We start from the raw sequence: 24,119 nt of genomic DNA, 5'->3' as shown, positions 1-24,119 counted from the left end.
AAACATGTCCTCATGACAGAATGTTACCCTGCCAAACAAGTGAAAGGTTTTGCAAGCTTGTTCACTGTTTGCTGGCAGTGGTTCTCAACCTTCTGGCCCTTTAAATACAGTTCCTCATGTTGTGATCCCCAACCATAAAATTATTTTTGTTGCTACTTCATAACTGTAATTTTGCTACTGTTATGAATCGTAATGTAAATATCTGATATGCGGGATGGTCTTAGGCGACCCCTGTGAAAGGGTCGTTCAACCCCCAAAGGGGTTGCGACCCACGGGTTGAGAACCTGCTGCCTTAGTGCATCTAACTTTCTTCCTTTACTGCCCCTTTGAACACAAATGCATGTTGAAGGTAAGTGGGAAGTTCAGAATTGGGATATTAATTCAACTAAACTAACGCAGTAGCTCCAGAATTAAAATATAATTCCTAAATTTTGTCTAAGTGCGTCTTCATCTAAGCTGTTAGAATTGGGAATTTTAGAATTAGATGGGATTTTAGAAACCATTTAGTCTCATCTCCCACCTAATAGAAGACTCATTCTGTACCCTTCCTAACTGTTGGTTAATTATCTAGCCCTACCCCCTACCCTACCCCTTTCTTTTCTTTCCTTCTCCTATCCCTCCCTCTCTCTCTCCCTCCCTCCCTCCCTTCCGTGTGTCTCTCTCTCTCTCTCTCTCTCTCTCTCTCTCTCTCTCTTACACTTATCTTCTTAAAAGACCGGATTGTAACTATTTTGGACTTGTGGGTCATTTGGTCTTTGTCAGAACTGCTAAACGATGCCACAGTCATTATGTAACAACATGAGTATGACTGTTCCAATAAAACCTTTTTTATAGAACAAGCGCTAGCCCTTTGGCTATCGCTGACTCCTGCCTGACCTATTAAGGACCTCAGTTTTCTCTGTCTGGTAATGTGATTGTTCTCAAGTTTTGTACCAATTCATTAAATACTATTTGGTTACAATATTCAACTATGTGAATCTATCAAACAGTAATAGCTGCCATTTATTAAACATGGTGTGTGTACTATGTGCTTGACATAGATAATTAAATTGAGTCTTTAGAAGCACCCTGGGGGGTACAATGATATTATTACCAATTTCCAGAAAAGTAAGGTATGTGCTGTACTGTTATCAGGTGTAAAAGAACACCCTCTTTCTCAAAGGCAAAATGTTTTATTTTTTTCCATCTTGGTCACAGGCATGTGTTGGGAAACTGTCAAGTATAGTAATTGGTTGGAATCACCATACAAACTGTTTTCTAATCTGCTATTTTGGGAGCTTTTACAAAGAAGAGTTGGTTTAAATGCCATGTCTTACTTTTAGAAAAAAATTATCCCTAGGGGAACAAGTGCGTTCATGTCGTGTTTGCAAATTAGTCTATATCCAGCCTTCCCTTCTGCCATTTCTTAAATCATGGATGGCAACTTCGTGGTTAAACCTTTTAGGCCCCTCCCTCAGTATTCATATGCAACTTGAAAACACTTAAAGTAGCTGGATCTACTTTTTTGTATATACTAAGGTTTCTTTAGGGTTATTTGTTTGTTTTGCTTTTAGTTAATATTATTACGGTGTTTATTGTGGCCTTTCAGTTTAAGTGTCTTTTCTGGTGTGGAATTTAAAATGTAGTAGTCTTAGGTGCAATTTGCTTAAAAGCCAGGAGGTGGCAGTGTTTTCCAGGTGCTGTTTTAAGATTTCAGGTGCTGAAGGAATGTTTTTAAATACCACTAGAAAGTCAGAGGACCTATAGAGCAGTGTATTCTTTCTTGTCTGAAAAATCATGGATCGAAGAGGAAGTTGCTTCAACTCTACAGTGCATTTTAATGAAAGCTAGAAATAGAATATTTCCTGAAGTTAGGACAGCTGCAATTTTGAACTTTGCTTCTTATTTGAAGGATATATTTGAACTCATACTAGGTATTTACTTCAGAAACAGGAAAAAACACCTGATTAAACCATGTCTTCATATCAGACCTTGGGCAGTGGAAAAATAACTGGTAACTATATTTAAATAAAAATGGAATTAACTTTATTTTTCTTATAGTAAGTCTAATATATATTTGTTGTTTTTAAAAAGAAAAATCTAGTCTACAAAACAAGAGAAGAAAAAAGTTTTACAATCACTCAGATGCCAACTCTCTGAATACAATAATTGTTAACTTTTTGGCTGTACCTGTTGCCTGGGAGCCTGAAATGTGTAGTATTTTATTTCTGCCACAATGTATGTGGCTAGACAGCTGGGTCCTGTTCCTTGTGAAGGAAGGACGGAGTGGATGTTGGGGTGAGCAACTTGGAACCTCTTCCTCACAGTTAAATGTCATCATGGGAAGTGATGCTAAGAAACCTCTGTTCTGCCAGTTGATTTGAACACTTATTTTATCCATAATCACTTTTGATTTTGTGTTATAATTCCAAGATACATGTACTAAATACTTTTCATGCATTTTATATAATCCCCCAATACTATCTCATAGGCACCATCCATTATTACATGTCACATCTGAGAAAACCAAGGCACAGAGAGACTGCATAACTTGTGCACGTTGTCATAACTAGTAATTGATTATTCAGACATTGAGCCTGCTGCTTAAGATCAGTATTGAAAACTGCCTCTGTCCTCTGCTTATTAATCTACCTATATATCTATTAATAAGGGCCACTGCCACCCCTGCCCCACACCTTATACATAAAAATGATTTGAGGTTGCTTGAACATACACAAAGAACAGAAAAACGAGAAAATATGCAGGTTGTAAGAAACCTAAGAGTGAGAAAATACAATGCAGTTGAGGAACAATTGGTACACAGAATTGGGTGCAGTCTGATCCTGTGGAGGTGCCGAAGTCTTGGTCTGATTTGTTCCTGGGTTCTAGTATAGTGGAAGGCAGAAAAAGAAAATTGAATTTTCTTTATTTGGACACTTGGCATCTTCATTGTTTAGTCACATAATAATTTATATCTGTTGCTATTTTCTGATTTTCTCTTTGTAAATTAGGTAAGATGAATTATCATTACTTATTTATTTAAAATGTGGAAACCCATTCAAAGAAAATTTTTTTAGCTAGAATATGAGTTTTATGCATAGTACAAACTAGGGCTCATTTTGTTTGTTTATGGAAATGCTTCCTGTCAGTTTTAAAAAGATACGTATTTTGGAAGATTGTGATCTCAGTGAAAATGGTGTTGTGCTAACTACTTGTTAGAGCTCCTTCCTACACACACACACACACACACACACACACACACACACACGCACGCATGCACGCACATGTCTGTGAGCTCCTTGAGGACAAAAGACTTGGCCTCATACACTTTTTTCCTCCAGTATCCTCAATGTATAGGTGTTCAGTAGGTGAATAATGAATGAATGACTGGTAAATGAGAAACATTTGTTTATAAATGTTATAAATAATGTTTCTGCTTCTTTAAACTTAAGTCATTTACTCAAAATAAGTGAAAAATAGATCTGACTTTTTATACCCCTAGCAAATGTGAGATGGGTTATAGTGCCATTAATGATTAGACATTGGAACCACAAAGTGCAGCCCTTGAACTCCGTGTGTTTGGAGAATTGCCATAACTGTGATACACCTGGAACGTAGTGGTGGTATAGGCAAGTAGCAGGAGATAAGTTTGGCAGCCGCCTGGCGTGTAAAAGTTACTAATTAAATTTAAGGAATGAAAGTTAGATTTTAATGTTATCTTTTAAAAATGGCATTTTTAGTGGGGAAAATAAGGGACATTTGACTTGAGTAACATTTAAAAATAAATAGTATAGATTGTTTTTTGCATTTTAGTTTTCAAGTTTATTTGTGAAAAATTCAGAAAATATTAAAGTTTAATTACTTTATTTTTTTTGTTTCTCAGGATGTGATCTTCGTGGTGGGAAGCTAAGTTTTTAAACTACCCCAATGGATGCAGACAGTGATGTTGCATTGGACATTCTAATTACAAATGTAGTCTGTGTTTTTAGAACAAGATGCCATTTGAACTTAAGGAAGATTGCTTTGGAGGGAGCAAATGTAATTTATAAGCGTGATGTTGGAGTAAGTATCTGAATTTTGGTATGTATGCTAATTGTATAGTGCTAGGAATGATGTACTAAAATGTATTTATTCTATAGAGCAGCGGTCGCCAACCCGTGGTCCGTGGACCACTGGTGGTCCGTGAGCTCCAAAAGATTGGCGACCACTGCTATAGATAGTTTATGAGCACCTTACCATGTGCTAGTTGTGCTGGATACAATAGTGAGCCCTGTAGAAGTGGCACCTTTTCTCATGAAGTAGCAGCTTTTGGAGATACTTATCTCCAAGTCTTACCAAAGAACTCATTGGCTACTAGACATTTTATACTGTTCTCTCAATTTCTTTTGACTGAAGAAGGCGACTTTTGTACTTTTTATGTATGTATATTTATTTAAGTACTAGAGGCCCGGTGCACAATTTGTGCATTGGTGAGGTCCCTCTGCCTGGCCTCTGCCCTCTCATAATCCGGGACCCCTCGGGGGATGTCGGAGAGCCGGTTTCAGCTTGATCCCCACAGGCCAGGCCAAGGGACCCCACCAGTACACGAATCCGTATGCATATAAGATCTTTCGTTAATCTCTTCCCACCCTTCTCCCTCCCCCTTCCCTCTGAGATTCATCAGTCTGTCCCATGTTTCCATGCCTGTGGTTTCTGCTTCTGTATTGAGTGTCTGCCCCCTGGTAATCAGTGCACGTCAACCAGCCAATCGCTTGGACTTTTGTATATATAGATAATTATGTTTGAATGGTGTCCTAGGATAGAGAAAGTCAGATTGTAAATTTTGTAGCATGTTGTCATAGCCCTCTTTAATTAGCCAGGATAGTTGGTATTCTTTCAGTAGCAAATTGCTGAAAATATGGTTCATATCCTACCCTGTACATTCTAAATTTTAATTTTTGTAAAACCTATAATACTGAAAATAAAAGCTGTTAACTTGCTTTTTTAACCTTAGTGTTTTGAGATTAATATTATACAATACAGTGGGTGTTCATTTGGCTTTTATAAACCAATGATTGATGAGATTATATATCATATATTTTTTATGAAAATTAAGAATGTATTTGAAGGCTTTATTTAGCTCTAAAAATTAGATGCCAGTATACTTAGGAAAATTATTATTAGCTTTTAGTGCTAGAAACTAAGTGAAGTTGAATTAAAATTTTCAGTGACCCACAATTAAAGATTTTCAAGTTCAATAATGCCATCTTCATTTTTTTTAAAAAAAAAGGAGTAAATAGGTTTGCTAAAAAGTTTAGAGAAGAAATTGCCTAATGCTACTTTGAGACTTTTAATATACCATATGGCAGGGAAGTCATTTTTCCTAGGAACGTTAACTGAAAAGGCTGAGTTGATGGACAAGCTGGTGGTGAAAGACAAACATAGAATAAACTCAGTCTAGTGTTTCCCAGCCACTTGTCTTTGAAAATTTATAATTATTTACTCAGATTTTATTTTGTGTCTTTGTTAATTTTTGTCTTCCCAGATTTAATAGCTTTCTAGTTTGATAATATGGCATGTAACAGAGAAAAGGAAGACCTCAAACTGTAACAAGAGTTTTAAGGAGAAATATCTGATTCATTTATGTGCTACATTATTCAGTAAACATTTATCTCTTACATATAATGGGAATATGGTAAATATTTCCATAAATGAAAAGTTGCAATGAAATTTTAATTCACATATTATCTTGGAGCTTAGCTCTTGTCCTATTTATACTCACAATGTAAATAATTTTATTCAAACCCATAGCTTTAAATGCCTTCCATATTTAAAATTCTATCTCTAGCTCCAACTTTTCCCCTGCATTCAAAATTTGCATATAGAACTAAAATATATAATAGGCATTTTAACTGTAAGACAATGTCAAGTAGTGATGGATACCATGAGGCTGAATAAAGCAAGGTTAGCATTTACAGGGCAATAAAGGGATGGGTGTTTTGGTGGAAGAGTCAGGGAAGGCCCCTCTATGGAGGTGACATCTGGTGAGAAACTTGAATGAAATGAAAATATGAAGAAAAAATATTCCAGTTGAAAATAACAGCTTCTGCACAGCTCATGAGATGTGGGGATTTGAGGATCCATGCAAATTATAAATTGCAGTCATGTGACTGGAGTGGAATGAGAGAAGAAATGTTTACATACTTGGTAGCTCATTGGTTTTAAGTGAGAGATTTATATAGTCCATGTATTTTTTAATTAAGTGTCCTTTTGGATTAATACATTCTTTTGTTCAGTATGGTACTTGATTTCAGAATGGGTAGATGATGCAGGGAACAGTTATTTTGATTGTGGGAAAGCTTAGAATAGTATTTAAACATTAAAATAGCCACATAGAGCAGAAGCATACAGGGTGGGGCAAAAGAATGTTTACAGTTGTTTGGATGAAAAATTATACAATAATTAATAATAATTATTAAGAATAACTGTTTTTGCATACTCACAACTGTAAGCCTACTTTTGTTCCACTCTGTAAATGAAAATTAATCCTCATTATGTACTTTTTTTTTCCAGAAAGTATTAATGAAACTTAGAAAACCTAGAATTACAGCTACAATTTGGTCCTCAGGAAAAATTATTTGCACTGGAGCAACAAGGTAAATTTTATTTGGGTTTTTAATTTTTTAACTTCCCCCTCAAGAAAGGAACATTTGTAAACTTAGAAACAAAATCATATGTACAATTTGTCATGTTCCTCAGTATAAAATTGATTTCCTATATAATAATCTTTTTTTTCCCCTAAAACCATAGTGAAGAAGAAGCTAAATTTGGTGCCAGACGTCTAGCCCGCAGTCTGCAGAAACTAGGTTTTCAGGTAACATTTTCAAAGTGTATCCAAACTGCAAATATTCAAGGATTTATTATTGTAAAGTTAAAACTTTGAATTTAGTAGACTAAAGAAATCACGACAGAAACTACCCTCATGATTGACCTTTTCCTAAGGTTTTTATACTGTTCTTCAGTATAAAAAGTTAGTAGCAAAATTTGTCCACGTGGATGTTTTTAAAGGATCCTGACTTTTTTTCAGATTCTTCTTATAGAGAGACACCAGCTTGTTTTCTTACAAGTTAACTACATTTTTTTTTTTTTTTTTTGCAGCCCATAAGAAGTTTATTGTGTCTTCAAGACACTATACAATGTAGACTCATCTCCCAGAGGAGGGTCTTTCAGAGACAGGGAGCCATCCTCCATATGAATTGCTCATTTGTCGTTTTCATAGGTGGATGGGTTCTTCCTTCTGGATTTCCCAAACTCCTCAGTCCCCCATGTGTAGACAAGATAAAATGCTACAAATGCTCGCCCTCCACAATGGCCTCCGTCTGCCACTTCTTAACTACCTTTTTAACTCTTTAAGTTTTTTTCACCTTTAACAATGCCCCACCTCTCCCTCCCCCCAAAACAAACAACCACCAAAAACATCACATATTTCTGATCATCCCAAGAGTAGTATACATATATATATCAGGATGAGCTGAGAGCTGCAGGACCCTGTTGACATGTACACACTAGTTGGCAGGCTCTCACACTTATACAGTGATCATCGCTGGCTGGGTAACCTCATCAAATATAATTTTGTAGAGGCATAAATTTGAATAAAATTAATACATATTATGCACTTGCTAAGTCACTTGCAGATAATGAGTAAATGAAAGATAAAGACGAGTCCCTAAAGAGATGAGCCTAGGCTCTTTTGAATTTAGATGGGAAGTGATGGGAAGTTGAGTTTCCCTCTGATGACTTCAGTCTCCTCTGAGGTAGAAGGTGAGAGGAAGGCACTGACGAGCTGGTGGGTGTGGGAGTTCTGGTGCTTGAAGAGAGGTGGTATAGAGACAAAAAATGGTGGGGCACTTTGCACAGTTTTCTGGCTTTCTGCAGCTATCTTGTGCAGGTACTGAGTTGGAGGATGGGTATCGATCCAGAATTGTGGTTTTACTAGGAACATTTGAAAAGATAAGATAAAACCAGTCAAGGAGTTGCTGAAGTTATTAATTTGAGAGGACATTATTTTTAGCCTTAGAGCTTCTTATCTTAGCATAAAATTAGAAATGTTGAGAGAAATTCCAATAAATTAAAAAGCACAATTTTATCCCTTTATCCCTCACTCTGTCCCCCTAAAGAAAGCAAACATCTAAGCTCACAGAAAGATCATTTTACCTTACTGCATATAAGAAAAAGTCTGATCTTTGGAGTTTAGTGTATACTCAACTATTCATTGAGTTTTAAAGTAACAACTTTTCCATTTAAACTCTTGAGAAGAGGACTGTGTTTTCATTTTTTTTCTATTTGCTCTCCTATCCCAGTAGACTGAATATCCCATTTCAAATATAAAAAAACCAAACTAAATTAAACATGAAATTCAATCATGCAAATATCTCAGGTTTTATTTTCTTATTAAAGTTTTTGAGTTGTTTTTCTTTAATGAATCACTGATAACTTAAAATATGGGGTCCATGCTTAAGATATTTGTTTTATTTGCTTTTTAAAAATTGAAACTTATTTATTAAGGATTTCTCTGATGAGCAGATTTTTTTGTTTCAAAATAATTCACTGAGTTTTATTTCTCTCCTAAAGGTAATATTTACAGATTTTAAGGTTGTTAATGTTTTAGCAGTGTGTAACATGCCATTTGAAATCCGTTTGCCAGAATTCACCAAGAACAATAGACCTCATGCCAGGTAGGTCTTTGAGAAATCAAAGTAACTTACCAAATTTGAAATTACTTGTCAGGCTATAAATACTTACATTGTGGCTTTCTTTGTGTAGTTATGAACCTGAACTTCATCCTGCTGTGTGCTATCGGATAAAATCTCTACGAGCTACATTACAGATTTTTTCAACAGGAAGCATCACAGTAACAGGTATTTTATGATATTGAAACCAAACTTGTCAATTCTGTATTGAATGAAATAAGAGGTGCCTATACCAAAATAGAAATAATGTCTAATTTGTCACCTTTAGTCACTTTTGCCCTTAAAGGGGAACCAGTCTCCTGACTTTAACATGATAGGTTAGTTTTACCTGCTTTCATATACTGTTTTAAAATCAGAGTACTTTGCTTCTGTCTTCTTTCACTCATTGTTATCGCAGTGGGATTCATCCTCCGTGTAGTGATAGATCATTCATTCTCCTTGCTGTGCAGTGTCCAGTGTATAAGTATACTGTCCACAGGCATTTGGATAGTTTCCAGTTTTGAGCTATTAAAAATATTCTAGTATATTTTTTCATAATATTACTTTTAAACTTATATCTTGCATTTAAAATACTTAAGAGAACTCAGTTTTATGAACTTTATAAAGGTTTTACAAAAGCAAAGATGTAAATATAATCTGTACCTATTTGTTACATATCTTTTGAGCCAGCTATTTGGAAGGGGTCAGAGGGTAGCATTGACTCCGCAGGATGATTTGTACGGGTGCCGTGGTTATACGTTGTACAGAGACATCACTTGGGAATCAGACCCAGCTTCTGGCACATTTGTGTTAAGGGAAATTCCTTTAGTGTCCTTGAGTTTTTCTTTTTCTTCCCTCAATCCTTAAAGGAGAATAAAAATTATTAACACCTTTAAACACTCAATAAATAAGTTTTAGTTTTGACTCATTATCCCATGGGTTTTCACACCTACTTCTGAAACTTTTCAAGCTTATTGGCAGGGCTGTGCCTGAATTAAAAGTGGAGTGGTGAGGAACCCATCTATTTGTTCCCTTCTTTCAACTGTCATTTCTGTACTTTGGAACCCAGGCTTCTGAGGGGCCCCAAAGTCTACAGATAAGTCTCTACTAAGTATAGAATAAAATGATACATATGTAAAATCTGTCTTTTATCGAGTTAATAGATATTTAAACAACACAATAACAAACTGAAGACAACTGACCTGGTTAATTAGGATGCGTTATATATTTACATCTCTAATATTTTATGAAATTCTATAACAATTCAGTGAACACATGCTCAGTATGTGTTCCCATGGGCAAAGCACTGTACTATGTGTAGGGTTAAACTGAGTCAGGAAGGGAGTGGACCAGTGTAAGACGTATTCGATTGTCAGAGTATACAGCAGGTCCATATGTATGTTTTTTAGGATCCTTCAAAGATGGTAAGTATAGTTAGTGAAACTATTTTTATTTAAAATGTTATGAAAATATTTTTTATTACCCACTTTCATGTTTCTTTTGAGCTATTTAAATGAAAGATTACATTTTTTAAAAGTTATTCCCAGTGTCACCTCATTCCCTTGTGCTTGTTTTGTGTTCTATTGCCTCAGTAAGCTGCGAGGGTGAGATGGCCAGATTGGTAGTAAACATGTTGCTGCCAAGGAGCAGGAAACCTGTGGGCATTGTAGACCAGGTGGCTTTTAACAGCCTCCGCGTCCCAGCACCTGGGAAGCAGCTTTGCTTTACTCTGCTGGGCTTCCGGCTCCCGCAAGCTTCAGTTGTAGCCTCACAAAAAGCCAGACTGCAGTCTCCAAAAGGATAATGGTTTTCTGGGCCCGTTTGTCCTTTCTCCCGTTAATAGTCCTATCATAGCACTTTCTCTTCTCTGGGATAGTTTGTGTGTAGTTTATCTACGCTCTTTTCACACTGGTGTCCTAAAACGAGATGAGTAACATCATTTTTGTTTCAGATTTCCTTTAATTGTCCAGGGAAAATTTTATTCTCTTAGTTTTCATTATGACTCTGTGTATAATTATGTTTGTAGATTATTTAAAACAGTAACCCCCGAACTGCTTGGGTATTTTTAATTGTGAGAACTGAGCTTTTCCCAGTGCTTCCCGTGCCTCTTCTCACCCCTTCCTCCATTGTGTGTGTTTCAGGGCCCAATGTAAAGGCTGTCGCTACTGCCGTGGAACAGATTTACCCGTTTGTGTTCGAAAGCAGGAAAGAGATTTTATAATTCATCACTTCATTGGTTAGAATCCCTAACTGAGCACCTTTTAAAACCTGCTGCACATTGGACTCAAAACAAAAGGAAACTGGACCAACAGTAATTGAGAAAATAGACTCTTTTATTCATTCACGGCTACAGTGTAAAAAGTTCCAGTCCCTTTGGATTTTATTTCAAACTTTGCTGTAATATAAAAAGGAAGTTTACAAGACATGACATTGCTGCTTTTACAGAAGGACATTCTATTTATTTTCGCAGTAATTCTCATGTCCCCATAAGCAGAGCTGTCACAGTGTGCACTACCTTAAATTGTTTTGTTGTTATTTTTTTCCAGTTTGAGCTAATGTGTTTTATTTGTGAATAGTCTTTTACATTTTTGTATGCTGAATATGGGCACCAAAGAACCTGTAAAAGTTATCTTTTTCAATTGAATATGCACAAATAAAAGTTTGGAAAAGGTCTCTCTTCATATCCATTCTATAACTTTTATTCCCATTTTCTATGAATAAAAATTGAATTCATAATTTTTTTTTATCTATGCAAGCTTAGACTTTTGCTAAAGTGTGTTGGTTTCTTTTTGAAGTATGTTTTGTGAATATATATAATCTTTTAATTCTCTGTTACCAAATATCAAATTGGGATTTTTTTTTCAGATTAGAAATAAAAACATGTATACAAATTCTAGGGAACCAAAGTAGAACTTTATAGATTAAGCATAACGTTTTATGTTGCTAATTTAATATGCTAGAAAATGTTAGATATCTTTTAAAAGTTACAAAAGTGTAGTTTTAAAAAGAGAAACTTCTTACTTACAAGATGGTTATAAGAAAGAAGGTATGATGGGTTGTGCCTCATATGTACCTTTGTATTCTGGAAAGACTCAACTCTAGTTGCAGGAAAGTAATAATCTTAGGTTGGTGCTCAAGGCTATACTGTCTTGTCACATGGTGATATATTGTGCTGTTTTAATAAGAAGTTCCACTAGTTGCCTCTGTGCCACGGTATCATAATCTAGTTCAACTTGAACTTGAAAGCCGTTTTGCAAGATCCGTCTTTCCCTTGCTGTGTCTTATGTAAAGGAGCTAAAGAGTGACTACTGAGTATATAGGATGGCTACTCTTAAAGTAATAAATATGCCTTTGTGAAACGGTGGCTGTCTGGCTCAGCCACAAGCCTTGGAATGGTAATGCAGGATCAGGCTGCCATTGTGCTCTGCCCTGTGTGTTTAGGAGTTTAGTATAAACAATGATTTTACCTAGAAATAAGACCTAGTCCAGAATCAAATCAGCTTCTCCATAGAGACAATATTCCAACACAGTCTTCCTCTAAAACCTGAATTTCAAAAATGTTTGAAACCTTTGAGAAAAATTGCAATATCTTAACCTCTATATTCTAGTACATTTTCCTTACCGTATTATAAATCTTGAAAACTTAGTTTAAGCACTGCACTGAATAATGCATATGCTAACTTTTGTATTTTCTTTCTTGTGAAAAACGTAACTGTGATTTTCAGACTTCCCTTGTCCTTACTTTTACATTTGTGTTTATTTGCTTCATTTAAAGCTCCAATAGGATAGCTAACCTCATAAAATAGAGAATAAAATTCAATGAAAAGGTTACAGGTTCTGTGAAGACTTTTGAAATTTGAGATTTTCCACTTATTTTTAATTAACAGTAATTAATAAGTAACGTCCGGTTTGCTGTGTTCCCAAAAAAGGAATACGGAAAAGGGGGGAAAACATGATTATATGGCCAGGTTACGTAACCAGGTGCCATGACATTTTCAGTATTCGGGTGACTTGAAAACTAGTAGATCAGTAAGCAGCTCATCAAAATGCTTTCTTGTAAAAGAGGAGGAAAGACAATCTGGCCAGGGCTGGTTTCAGGCTGCAGGAGCGGCACCTGCCTGACTGGCCTGGACAACCCACGGAACTTAGCAAAGCTGGTGAGAAAGGAGCCAGTTGGTGTCTTTTGCTGGCTTTTCACAAGTGCTGTAAATGTTTTTATAAATAAAAACTGTGACTATATACATACAAATTCGAAGTATTTCCCCTTTTATTTTTGAAAATCAAAAAGCTCTGATTGGCGGTGTATTGGGTAAAAATTAGATTGAAGATAGAGTTGTTTAGTTATAGACTCAATAGAAAAGAAAAATATTACAAAGCATTTTAAGATACTGAAGTTGAAATCACTAGTAATAAACATAATAAATAGGTTGATAAACAGTTTCCTGCCCGTTAACAAAGAATGGCTAAACCAAGATAGCTAAAGTATATATAGCATTTGAATTTCAAAGAAAACATAACAATTTTGTTAAATATCTTATATTCTGTGATGCTTGTCAAAGCACAAAAATTTATATCAATTACCTATCTTGATTTTTTAAAATCTCCATATAATTCCACTGAAGATTCATAATAAATTTCTTAAATTCATCCTCTACAGAACACACTTTCTCTTCTTCAAAACAAATAAATGGGGGGAAAAAACCACACCAATGCATGCTCTAACTTGCATATGAAATGTTACAAAAGACCCAGTGCAAGTAGTGTCTTCTGAATGTCATTTATCTCAAATCTCCTTTCCTCATAACTTCCCCTGCCAGTTTTAATCGAGAGAGTACATTTCAGAACCAGGACTGTTAGACATTCTCCTGAGTCTCTGATAATATAGTTTTACTATTTTTTAATACTCTTTTTTAAAAATATATTTTTATTGATTTCAGATAAAAAGAAAGAGGGAAGGAGAGAGAAACATCAGTGATGAGAGAATCATTGATTGGCTGCCTCCTACATGCCCCACACTGGGAATTGAACCGTGACCTCCTGGTTCATAGGTTGATGCTCAACTGTTGAGCAATGCCAGCCGGGCTAGTTTTACTATTTCTTACAACAGTTAGTCTTCCGCTTTGTTACAAGGAATTGTAGTATCATATACCCTTATATCAAGCTTGGGACAGTTCGTTACGTCCCAGGAGGAAAATTCCAGGCTAAATAAAAAGGGTCCTTGTTTTTGACTCAGGATTCTCTTTTCTTCAGACTAATCATATTTTTGTATTCATTCTCAAGTTAGGTTGCTCATTAAGTTTTTTTGGTGTCTTCCATAACTTATAATATTAGTAATGTAATGGATTACTACTTAGTGGTTTGAGATTCGTTACTGTAGATTTTCTATCCTATCTAAATTCTATAGGTAAAATGCTTCACCAAGTTTTAAAAGTCAACTGGAGAAATGCACAAGAGAGCAACTCATTGTGTGGGTGGAAACCCAAGTTTCTGGTGCAGTTGGCGATCTCTGTTTCAGCATAGAGAAGAACAGCAGTTGTCCTGATGTCTGAATGTCATGTATTAGGGCTGTCATCATCTGAAAGTCAGCAGTGATTATAGCCTGTATGCCATAACCTGAGGTAGTGATAATCCTGAGGAGTGCAAATAATTACAGGAAACCGGATCGCTATTAAGTTATGAATGCCTTACAAGGAGAATTTTATAAGCTTGGCTTGAAAAGTCAAATGTAATTGCTTAGAGATTGGGACAAGTAATCTAATGGCCTGACTCCTAATGTTTTACTAACAGCTACTTCTAAATAAATATGGTCCCAGGAATTTCATATTGTCCTTTCTATTCATCTTTTTTAAGTGGATGAGAACATGCTTATTTTTCTCAGCCATTAAAGAATTATTTTTCGCATTATTTTATAATGCTAATATGAAGTTCACAAAAGGTACTTTACATTGTAGTTCACAATTCATCAAATAAGATGCATAATGTTTGTAACCTGTTAAACTGTAATTAGGATTTATCACTAAAAGCCTAGCCGGCACCCTCTCCTAATGTAGAACGTATGTGCAATTGTCCACATTGTGTTCTGATTCTTTTACACAAGACCCAGTGCAAGCAGTCTTAGTAGGCAAAAAAACACAAGCTTGTTTAGACACTTATGTATCTGAATGATAAAACCGCAACTGGCCTCTATACATATACAACTGAAGGCAAAGGTGATCCTATCCCTAGTTCAGTCTGAAAGCTACTCTGTGAAAAGGTGCCAAGTGTAGGAGCAGCCAGCATTTTTTTTTACCTGGTATCCTGCTCAGAATAATAGAGTCTTGGGGCCTTCTACCTCATACACCTATTGTGAATGGAGATTAAAGGTTGTTTTAATAAATTAACTTCATGACACTAAAGACAAAACATGGCATTGGTCAACATGTATTGGTATGAAGACCCCGTACTAAACGTTCTTATACTGTATCAACATCTATAAGGTTTTGAGGCCAGTAGGTCTCTGGACCAGATTGCCTTGGTTGTCCCCCACCACACAGCTTTTACACTCCAAGAGCTGCTCTTGATGTTTTCTTTTTTGGAGTTTTTTTGGCGCCAATTCCTCTTGGTCATGACTCATAAAACAAATGTTGTTTTTCACATAGTTCCTGAAAGAGAAAGAGGCACTAATGAAAATGTCATTCTTAGTTTACAGTACTTGAAAAAAATGTGCAAGCTATTCTTTTTTAAATCTCTCTGGGCTTTAATGTTTTAGCTATGCAAAAAAAACAAACCTTTTTTTTATTATTATTATGGAAGAGCCTTGATGAATCATAGAATTGAGTATACCACAGAACGTCAGTGTGGGGTCTTCTCAGGCACGAGTCATTCCTATATGATATTCAGAGAAAGACTCCCAGGAGAGAGTTGCATAGGACTAATGGAGGTACATCCCAGATCTCTCATTCTTTTCCATTTCTTAAACTTAGGCCAATATGCTTTTAAATATATATATCTACATATTCCTATTTTTCATTGTTCCCTCCTGCATTAAATTCTTTTCTACAGGATTATCCCCCTCAGCGTGAAAATATGCTCTAGTATTTCACATATATTAAAAAAGAGAAGTCTACCTTTGAACCTCTCTCCCCTTTCAAATAGCTTTTACTGGAATTTAACCAGTTTATCAAGTGACTGCAACGTGCCTAGTACTAGGGTAGGGGCTTTGGATAGAGAAGAAAAAGACTCCTGTTTTCAAGAAGCTACATTTCAGTAGAGGGGATAGCACCTAAGCCTTTAATTTCAAGTACTGAAAATGCCAATGAGGAAAAGGGAGAAGGAATGACTTCTTTTGCAGGGGCGGGGGGTGGCATATGCTGCTGGCATCCCTAAAGAGGTAACATTTGATCAGAAACTGGAATGAAGTTAGGGAGGAAACCAAGTGAAGAATTGCTAGTAAAGTATGGTACCTACAGAAAGTAGCCACCAATGGCTGGAGCATTGATGAGTACATGAAAGGAAAATGGGATCAAAGACTTTTTTTTTTTAAGATGGGGAAAAAATACCACACCAGCTTTCTATGCTAATGAAGAGGTGAAAGATGGATGATGCAGGGGTGAGCAGGGAGAACTGTTGGAGAAGAGAAAGGGAGCCAAGTGTTTGACCTCACATAGGAAAGATGGAGCTGAGAGAGAGAGTGGGGAAGGTGTATTGGATACAAATGTGAGGGTTGACGTGGATGGTTATAGAAGTTCCCTTCTAAGTGTGTCCTTTCTTTTAATGAAGTCAGGCGCAAGGCCATCACTGGCAGTAAGGAGGGCGAGGAGGTGGGGAGGTTTCCGGAGAGGTGTTACTGAGCAGTTGCCTAGGAGAGAGGCCAGTAATGGGCTAGGGATGTGTGTGTAATGGCCAGGCAGCATCGAAGGCCACCTGAAGTCAGTGTTCATGGTTTTAAATGAGACCAGGCCTATGCTTGTGTGCTTTCTCAGCCAGGTTCATCTATGTGACTGCAGAGGGGTAAAATGTAAATTAGATCATGTCATTCCTCTACTTAAAATATTTTAGTAGCTTCCACTTACACTTAGAATGAACCCAAACTCACTCAGATTATAAATCTCTACATACCAGTATCTATCGAATTTCTAAACTGGATCTCAAAGGTTGCAGCCTCCTGGATTTCTTTCAATTCCTGGAATAGTTCAAGTGTTTCTGCTTTATCCTTTGCACTGACTGTTCTGTTGGCTCTTGATTATCACTTAGATTTTATTTTAAATGTTACCTCACAGAATAATTTCTCAGCTCACTCAATTGAAAGTAGCCACCAATCACTATTTTATCAGTGCATTTCTGCTCACTGATTAATTGTAGCACCTAGAATGATGTCTGACACATCATAGATGCTCAGTAAATATCTATTGAATAAATGAATTTGAATGAAGGAAGAAATGGCCACATAAAATTAATTATTAAAAGTGAAAAAGAGCCTGGCCGGTGTGCCTCAGTGGTTGAGCGTAGACCTATGAACCAGGAGGTCAGTTTGATTCCAGGTCAGGGCACATGCCCGGGTTGTGGACTTGATCCCTAGTAGGGGGCATGCAGGAGGCAGCCCATCAGTGATTCACTCTCATCATTGATGTTTCTCTCTCTCCTCTTTTTTGCTCTGAAATCAATAAAAAAAAAATGTTTTTAAGTGAAAAATAGGCCTCAGAACTAAAATATTTACAAAACAAGAACTTGGGTTCCTCTATATGTTTCCACTTAAGTTGGTGGAAAGTCCAACTGAAATAGCACATGTGGCAAATGTCCCATTTTGAGTTTTTAACTTGCAAGGCAGGAGTTCAAAATAAAATCCTTTCAGATTACATTTTTGCTGGAATCTTTCCCAACCTCTCAGCTGAGTCACTTTATTTTATAAGAAACTTAACAACTTTGGAAGAATATTTGTTTTCTCGGGCTGGCAGGAATAGAAGTAAAAGAACCCAACTCCAAATACCAGAGAGGAAAATGTTAGGCAATGTGTACTATCAGATTTGGAGTTGATATTAGTTTCCTTTCTCACTCCTTAGCAAATCATCGGGATACGCACATCAGGACTATCGCTTACCCTGGTGACAAAAGTTAATTCATTGTTTCCTTAACTCCTAAATTCACAGACCCCTGTAACTCAGCAGTGTCCTCCCTCAGTCTTTAGGTTAACTTCCACTTCCCAGTCCTCGCAAGGTCCCCGGGCTTCCTGCCACCCACATGTCCTTCGCTGGTTCCATAACTTTGCAGTACCATTACGTATTTATTCCTATTTCTGTCTCTGACATTTCCCTCCAGAGAACCTTGCTACAGGCATATTTCACACATACTTTGATCAATCTACACACTTCAAGCTGCTTACATTTTCATTTTCAAAGCCTTTGCCAACCTGCTGCGTCAAGCTAAGACAAGCCCCAGCCTCCAGTGTTGCATAAATGGGAATTCTCCAAGATTTCTGCAAGCAGCTTTGGTTCTTGCCTGCCATCAGTCCCGGCTCCACCACACGGATACACCCCAGCAGATGCTCCTGCTGCTATAAATGCGTTTAAAATGCAGGATTGTTTTGCCACCTCATCTTTCATACTTCTCTGCATCAGAGCCCTTACGTGGTTTTGTTCTTCAACACCAACCTCCCAGCACTTGTGTGGTCTGTCTAGGGGTCGACAGTGCCTTGGCTTTCGGTTCTATCCTGTTTTGCAATTTATCACTTTCTTGGAGCGGGTCTGGCTTTACGTTTGAGTTATTGCATGACTCAAAAGTAACAGGAATATGATTCTTGTAAAAACATGTCCTGATTCAGTCTTACTAATTTAGATTCCTTCCCCACCCCAGATGCTGACAATAGTTTTGTTCAGTTTTGGATCACATGTTCTTGGGGAATGTCTTATTCTGGAGCTCTGCTAGAAGGAAAGACGGGCTTCTCTTAAGTTTTGCCTTCAGATTTTCATTTGGTCTGCAGTTTGATATGTTCCGACAGCCCGCTGTGAAAAATAGATCTAACAGTTTCTTAACCTGAACTCGGCCTTCAAGTTGTACTTTATAAGAAAGAATGCAAAAAAGGAATGATAATAGGGTAGCTTCCTTTGATGAATTCATTTCCACGTTCTCCCTGGTTCAGTGTTTTAATCATTGTGTTTTAAGAATTTTAACAAACCTTTATATTTTAAGGGATTTTGCTCCTTCAGCTAGTAGATGGGTAACTCAAAAGCGCATATACCCAAGGTGGGTTTCCATAACGCCAATGAAACAGGCCCCAGGACCCCTCACCCCACAGCCCTTCCAAGACGCACACTGTCGTGTATAATTTTGCATTTATAATTTGTGATATTTTTCTTAAACTGGGCCCTCAAAAGCTTGTTAAGCTCCACAAAATGTGGCTCTGCCCCTGCTTGTGGACCTCTGTGTTGAGTACCAAGTCTATTTCTCCAACGTAGATATTTCTCCTCAACTCCAGCTCCCAGTAAACACTGGCCTTCTTTCCCCATCACTTGCATGTCCCATAGGCACCTCAGACCCTGTGCAAACTGATGAGGGTTAATCCCTGACCAGCCACCAGACTCCTGCCTCCCAAACCTGCCTTTCTCCTGGCCTGGGTCTGACTTCAGTGAATGTCCCCTTGTATACCAGGTTAGTTCTCTAGCTAGAGAGATCCCTGTTCCCTTAACTGCCTCTTCCAGTCTTGCTCCGAGCTGTGTAGATTCTATCCCTGCACCAAGACCAGCCTCATAGTTTCCTGTCTGATTCTTCCAACACATTCCTTAAAGGTCTCCCTCATTCACCAACCTCCCTCCCCCCACCACCCCCCCGGTCCTGTTGCTTTTATCATGCCCACTGCTTTCAGGATAAAAATCCAAACTCTTTACCAAGATGAATCAAGATCCTTCCTGACTTCTCTGTGCCCTGTGCCCTGGGCTCGCCTCTCGATCCCCAGCTCAGAACCTGCCCTCTACCCACCACCGGTAAGTGGACTGGCCTCTACGTGTGACCCCTCCTCTGACTTCCACACAGTCCCTTTGCCCAGATAACTCTTTCAAGACCTTGCTCTGGAATTACCTCTTTCAGGAAGCGTTTATAGATGAAATCCTCCAATGCACTTTCCTTCGTGTCTTCCAACGCAGTGTGTTAAATGTCTTATCTGCCTCTTAAAGAAGCTATGGACTCTTTGTCTCCTGTATCTTCAGCTCTTTCCTGGCACAGAGCCGGCCCATAGGAGATGCCCACAAAGAGCTGAATAAGGAATCTCTGGAGTGGGAGAGGGAGTGCCTTGGGATAGCCAGTGTCTCACTCATCTGAACAGACTCTTCCTCCTCCCGTTGCACAGACAGATTAAGTCACATCCTGTGACCCACAGAGCAGTTGCCTTCCTGACTATTGTATTTCTCTTTGTAAATGAGTATCATTTTCATTTTCTCTTAAAAACAGGGCCTTGCCCTAGCTGGTTTGGTTCAGTGGATAGAGCGTCGGCCTGCGGACTGAAGGGTCCCAGGTTTGATTCAGTCAAGGGCACATGCCAGGGTTTCAGGCTCGATCCCCATTGCAGGGTGTGCAGGAGGCAGCTGATCAATGGTTCTCATCATTGATATTTCTATCTCTCTCCCTTTCTCTTCCTCTCTGACATCAATAAAAATATATTTTAAAAAATAATAAAAACAGGACCTTTTCTTTATCAAAAACTACCTGTATAGTTTGATGTTTAACTTATGGCTTGAATTAAGAGAAAAGTTTTTCTGCTTTTTACTAAAGTGATCTGTTTCTAAAATGTGAACCATTAGAAGTGTATAAAGTAAAAAGTAAAACATTTCCCACAATCCTGCTGACCACGCACCCTAATAAACGAGGATTAACAGTTTGGTCTATATAAATACACATGCCTACCATCACTCAGCCAAAAGCTGGAGAATCACTATGCCCACAGTTTCAGTAGCAATCACACATTTCTCTCTAGTGGATTGAAAGTATCTTTAGAAGAAAGTCACAAACTATAAATATATTGTTTCCTCCCATTTTATTCAAACCCAAGAACAAGTATCTCTACATTTTCAAGTATAAGGTTTGACTCCTGGGAAGAATAACCAGTTCCCCTTCATTCCTGTTCCCGATGCACCACCCCTTCCCCAGGCCTGTTTCAGCTGTTAGAACTGTGAGTTCTGCTACTAAAAGAAAAGGAATTTCTGACCGCCCACTTCTAAGTGAAATTGCTAAAGTGATGCCTGCATTTGGAATTTATTTAACCGGTTTTCTGAATGCAAATTACCTAAGAAACTCTTAATCTTTCTTAAACTTACTTTGTGCCCTATTTGGAATAATGTGTAGACATTTAAACCTGAATTTTCCTGCTAATCTTAGCCTTAGCAAGGGCTTAAAGAAACTATCAGGTAGGATAGAGATGGAAGAACTGAAGCCCGTGCTTCTAACACAAGGTGAGCCTGATGTTCCAGGATCTACCCTCAACCCCAAACAAACAAACCCTGCATCAGGGAAAGCTGAGGAGATGGGAGGGTCCTTTGATCATTGCAGAAAGAGCTTTGAACGGTTCACTTGTAAGAAAGCATCGATTATTCTAATTCCTTAGCTGAGTCATCCAAACTAAATACACGTCAGAGTAACTGGAATTATGCTATGAGATATGGTTCCACACCAAAGAAAATACTTTCAGATGTTATTATGTTTGGTTGTATATAAAAGCTGCATTTATTTATTTATTTATTTATTTATTTACTTTATTTTTTTTTTACCAAAAAGTGCTGTTTGGAGAGCAATGCACATCATACTTACGTTTTTGCCAGTTCCATTGATATTTGTTCCAAAGAGCATCCCTTGGTCTCAGGTATAAACACGACAATGAACCCCAGGGCTGTGAGACTCATGATCGCATAGATAAAGCACACCCAGGGCAGGCCAATGAGATCTACAGAGGATGAAAGGGATTGGTTAGAAGCTTTCGGTGTTGCTTTGATGCCACTTGTGGACAGCCGCTTCTTAGAGCATATATAAAAACAGGTATTTTCAGACACGAGACAGTATCCTGGGAAATTAAAGCTACAGCCAGCCTCAGAAAGCTTCATGTTTTCAAACCACCCCAGCTTTCTCTGGCAGAATAAGTAGCAATCTTGCAACCATCGCAATGTACACCCAATGCTATCTTTTTGGTGAGCATGCTTTTCTCTTTGCTCACTGCAAAAAGAGAACTGGAAACATATAAAGCAGAAGGTAAAATATCTCCTCTCTCTCTTCAGGCTCCACAATTCCTCTCTGAGAATCACTGCTATAGCAGTTTGCTTTCTATTAATGGACATTTTAAAAGACACATTGATACAGATGGATTTTCTTGGAACAAACTCACCCTTCTATACTCTGATTTGAATAAATCATTTACATATTGGCAATATTTTATCACTTAATAGCTAAGGTATTTGCAATGCTTCTTCCTGGATTTACAAAAAAAAGGGGATGATGGTTCTAATGAAAGGCATTCGCTTGCTCAGATTCAGCAGCAAGAAGCCTAGTTTTCCCTCAAACCACTTCCTGCCGAAGTACAGTTCCTCTGCGGTTACTGACCAAGGCCAAGATACGTTAACCACTAGCTGGCTAACTGGTGCGAGATGGCCCCCTATGCACTTGAGCCTGCATTTGCATCGGGCCAGCCCCGGGCTCTGCAGCAGAAAGTCCAGAGTGGCCGTGGGTAGTGAGGAGGCAGCTGGCCCTTCAGACCAACCACAGGCTGGAACTGTGCAGACAGCCCTCAGCAGCTGCAGCCACAAATCACGACTCGTCAGCCAGGAACCTGACCGGACAGTTATGTATGAGGCAGTTCCGTGAGTGCAGTGGAAGGAGCTGAGCGTATAACCACCAGTCAGCTGTGCCGGGGGGGGAGGCAGGAAGCAGACACAGCACTGCTGTCCTGGCGTTTTATTTAAACTGATGCGTCTGTGCTCTTCTCGCTGTCAGCGTAGGGTCCCACGTGAGTGCTTAATAAAGTGCTTGTACAATTGGTCCTTTTCCCCTTCTGGGCATAAAACCAGAATAGAGGAAAAACCCCAAAGGTTGTCTCATGAAACGTGTCTCCTGTTCTGTTTTACTAGTAGCACTTTCAGTAACAGGGGGCCCGCCACGTTCCAAAGATTTTCAGTGCATGGTGAGCCGGCCCCACCTGTTGAAAAGGCCTTCCTCTTCCGTTCCTACATGCAAGTCCGCCTTTCGGGAACTCCGGTCGGAGGTTCTTCTTTGCCCTCTGGGTCGGCTCTCCCCATCCCTCTTCAAGACAGCGTTCAAATGTGCCTGTGCACCTCCACCCTCCCTGAGCATCCTCTCCTCCAAGTCCAACATCCTGAACTCCTGCAACTGTTCTTCACAAACCATGTTAGAGAGGACACGTGTCTCCAGGCGTGGGTCATTCTTACTAAAGGCTATTCTTGCCAAATGCAAAAATGTAGCACAGTATTTTGCAGACCAGCTGTAAGGCAGATAAGCTGGACAGGAACCCGGCGTAATACATGTAACAACATATAACTGACCAAATAGTGCATATAAGCAATGGCTAAGCCTCCCTTGGGGGGCAGAGCTTTGGATATCAATCTCCTGTCTCCTTTACCTGCTGCAAGTAAATAAAGCTACCTAGCATGTCTCATTCTTGACTAGAACACCCAAGCAGTGGACCCCTTGAGTTTGGTAACAAGAGGTCACATGTCCATGTCATCCAGATTGCACTTGCACTTGCTTGGTGGGCACACTGCAAGCCTCTTAAAATATTTAAACAACCTTCTTAAAAATATTTTACTCAGAGCCGAGCACAGCACGGCAGCTGTGTCATGCCCCCTGCGAGTAAGTCTGTCTCTCTGGGACACTCCTTTATTGACAGAGAACTTGCACTAGGAAGGCTGGTGTCCAAGGACTTGCTACCCCTATGTTTTGACTTGGAAAACTGATTATTTGAAAGGAAGTATAGAATTTCAAACTTAGCCCCTTTAAATGCCATCTACAGATTTCAGACTACCCCAGGATTTGTAAAAAGTGGATTCACTTTCCCAGTGTTGGTTCTACAAGCCCATGAGGACATCACATATATTCGCTATTCTTCCCAGAGGTTTGTGTCATCTTTTTCTGTCCCTTATCATTTCCATTCTTCTTCTTATATTTCTCTTTCTCCACATCAAATAGCAGACTAGGGTGTGTGTGTGTGTGTGTGTGTGTGTGTGTGTGTGTATGTGTGAAAGTGAAGGGCACAGGTCTCAGAGTGTGATTTGAGTAGGAGAGGTATGGTTGGTGTGAATGACTAGTTCCTGTGTTTCCTTTAATCTTGGGCTATTTCTAAAAAAGTAGGAAGGATACAAACATTTTAAAATTTTATATAAAAACTTAAACCATGCTTATTTAACAACTCTGAAGGTTCCATAAGTAGATGTACTCTAAAAAAAGATTCAGAAGTACTATATAAAG

General features: G+C 38.3%; 2 protein-coding genes across 2 annotated transcripts in view; one reads left to right on the top strand and one right to left on the bottom strand.

The window, feature by feature from the left end:
- The first annotated feature begins 3,837 nt into the window (after positions 1 to 3,837).
- On the top strand, positions 3,838 to 11,368 carry TBPL1 (TATA-box binding protein like 1). The gene is made up of 6 exons (XM_006776214.2): positions 3,838 to 4,041; positions 6,532 to 6,614; positions 6,769 to 6,832; positions 8,590 to 8,693; positions 8,782 to 8,876; positions 10,829 to 11,368. The coding sequence occupies exons 1-6, from the start codon at positions 3,907 to 3,909 to the stop codon at positions 10,906 to 10,908; spliced, it is 561 nt and encodes a 186-aa protein (XP_006776277.1). The 5' UTR covers positions 3,838 to 3,906; the 3' UTR covers positions 10,909 to 11,368.
- A 2,417-nt stretch (positions 11,369 to 13,785) lies between these two features.
- Positions 13,786 to 24,119, bottom strand: part of SLC2A12 (solute carrier family 2 (facilitated glucose transporter), member 12) — a 46,826-nt gene continuing 36,492 nt past the window's right edge. Inside the window, 3 exon segments of the mRNA XM_006776213.2 lie at positions 13,786 to 15,225; positions 15,228 to 15,328; positions 21,459 to 21,591. Of these exon segments, the coding sequence (XP_006776276.1) occupies positions 15,140 to 15,225; positions 15,228 to 15,328; positions 21,459 to 21,591 (320 nt within the window). The 3' untranslated portion in view covers positions 13,786 to 15,139.

Source organism: Myotis davidii, unplaced genomic scaffold, assembly GCF_000327345.1.
Source record: "Myotis davidii unplaced genomic scaffold, ASM32734v1 scaffold266, whole genome shotgun sequence".
NCBI lineage: Eukaryota > Metazoa > Chordata > Mammalia > Chiroptera > Vespertilionidae > Myotis > Myotis davidii.
This window is presented reverse-complemented; position numbering and strand designations above follow the sequence as displayed.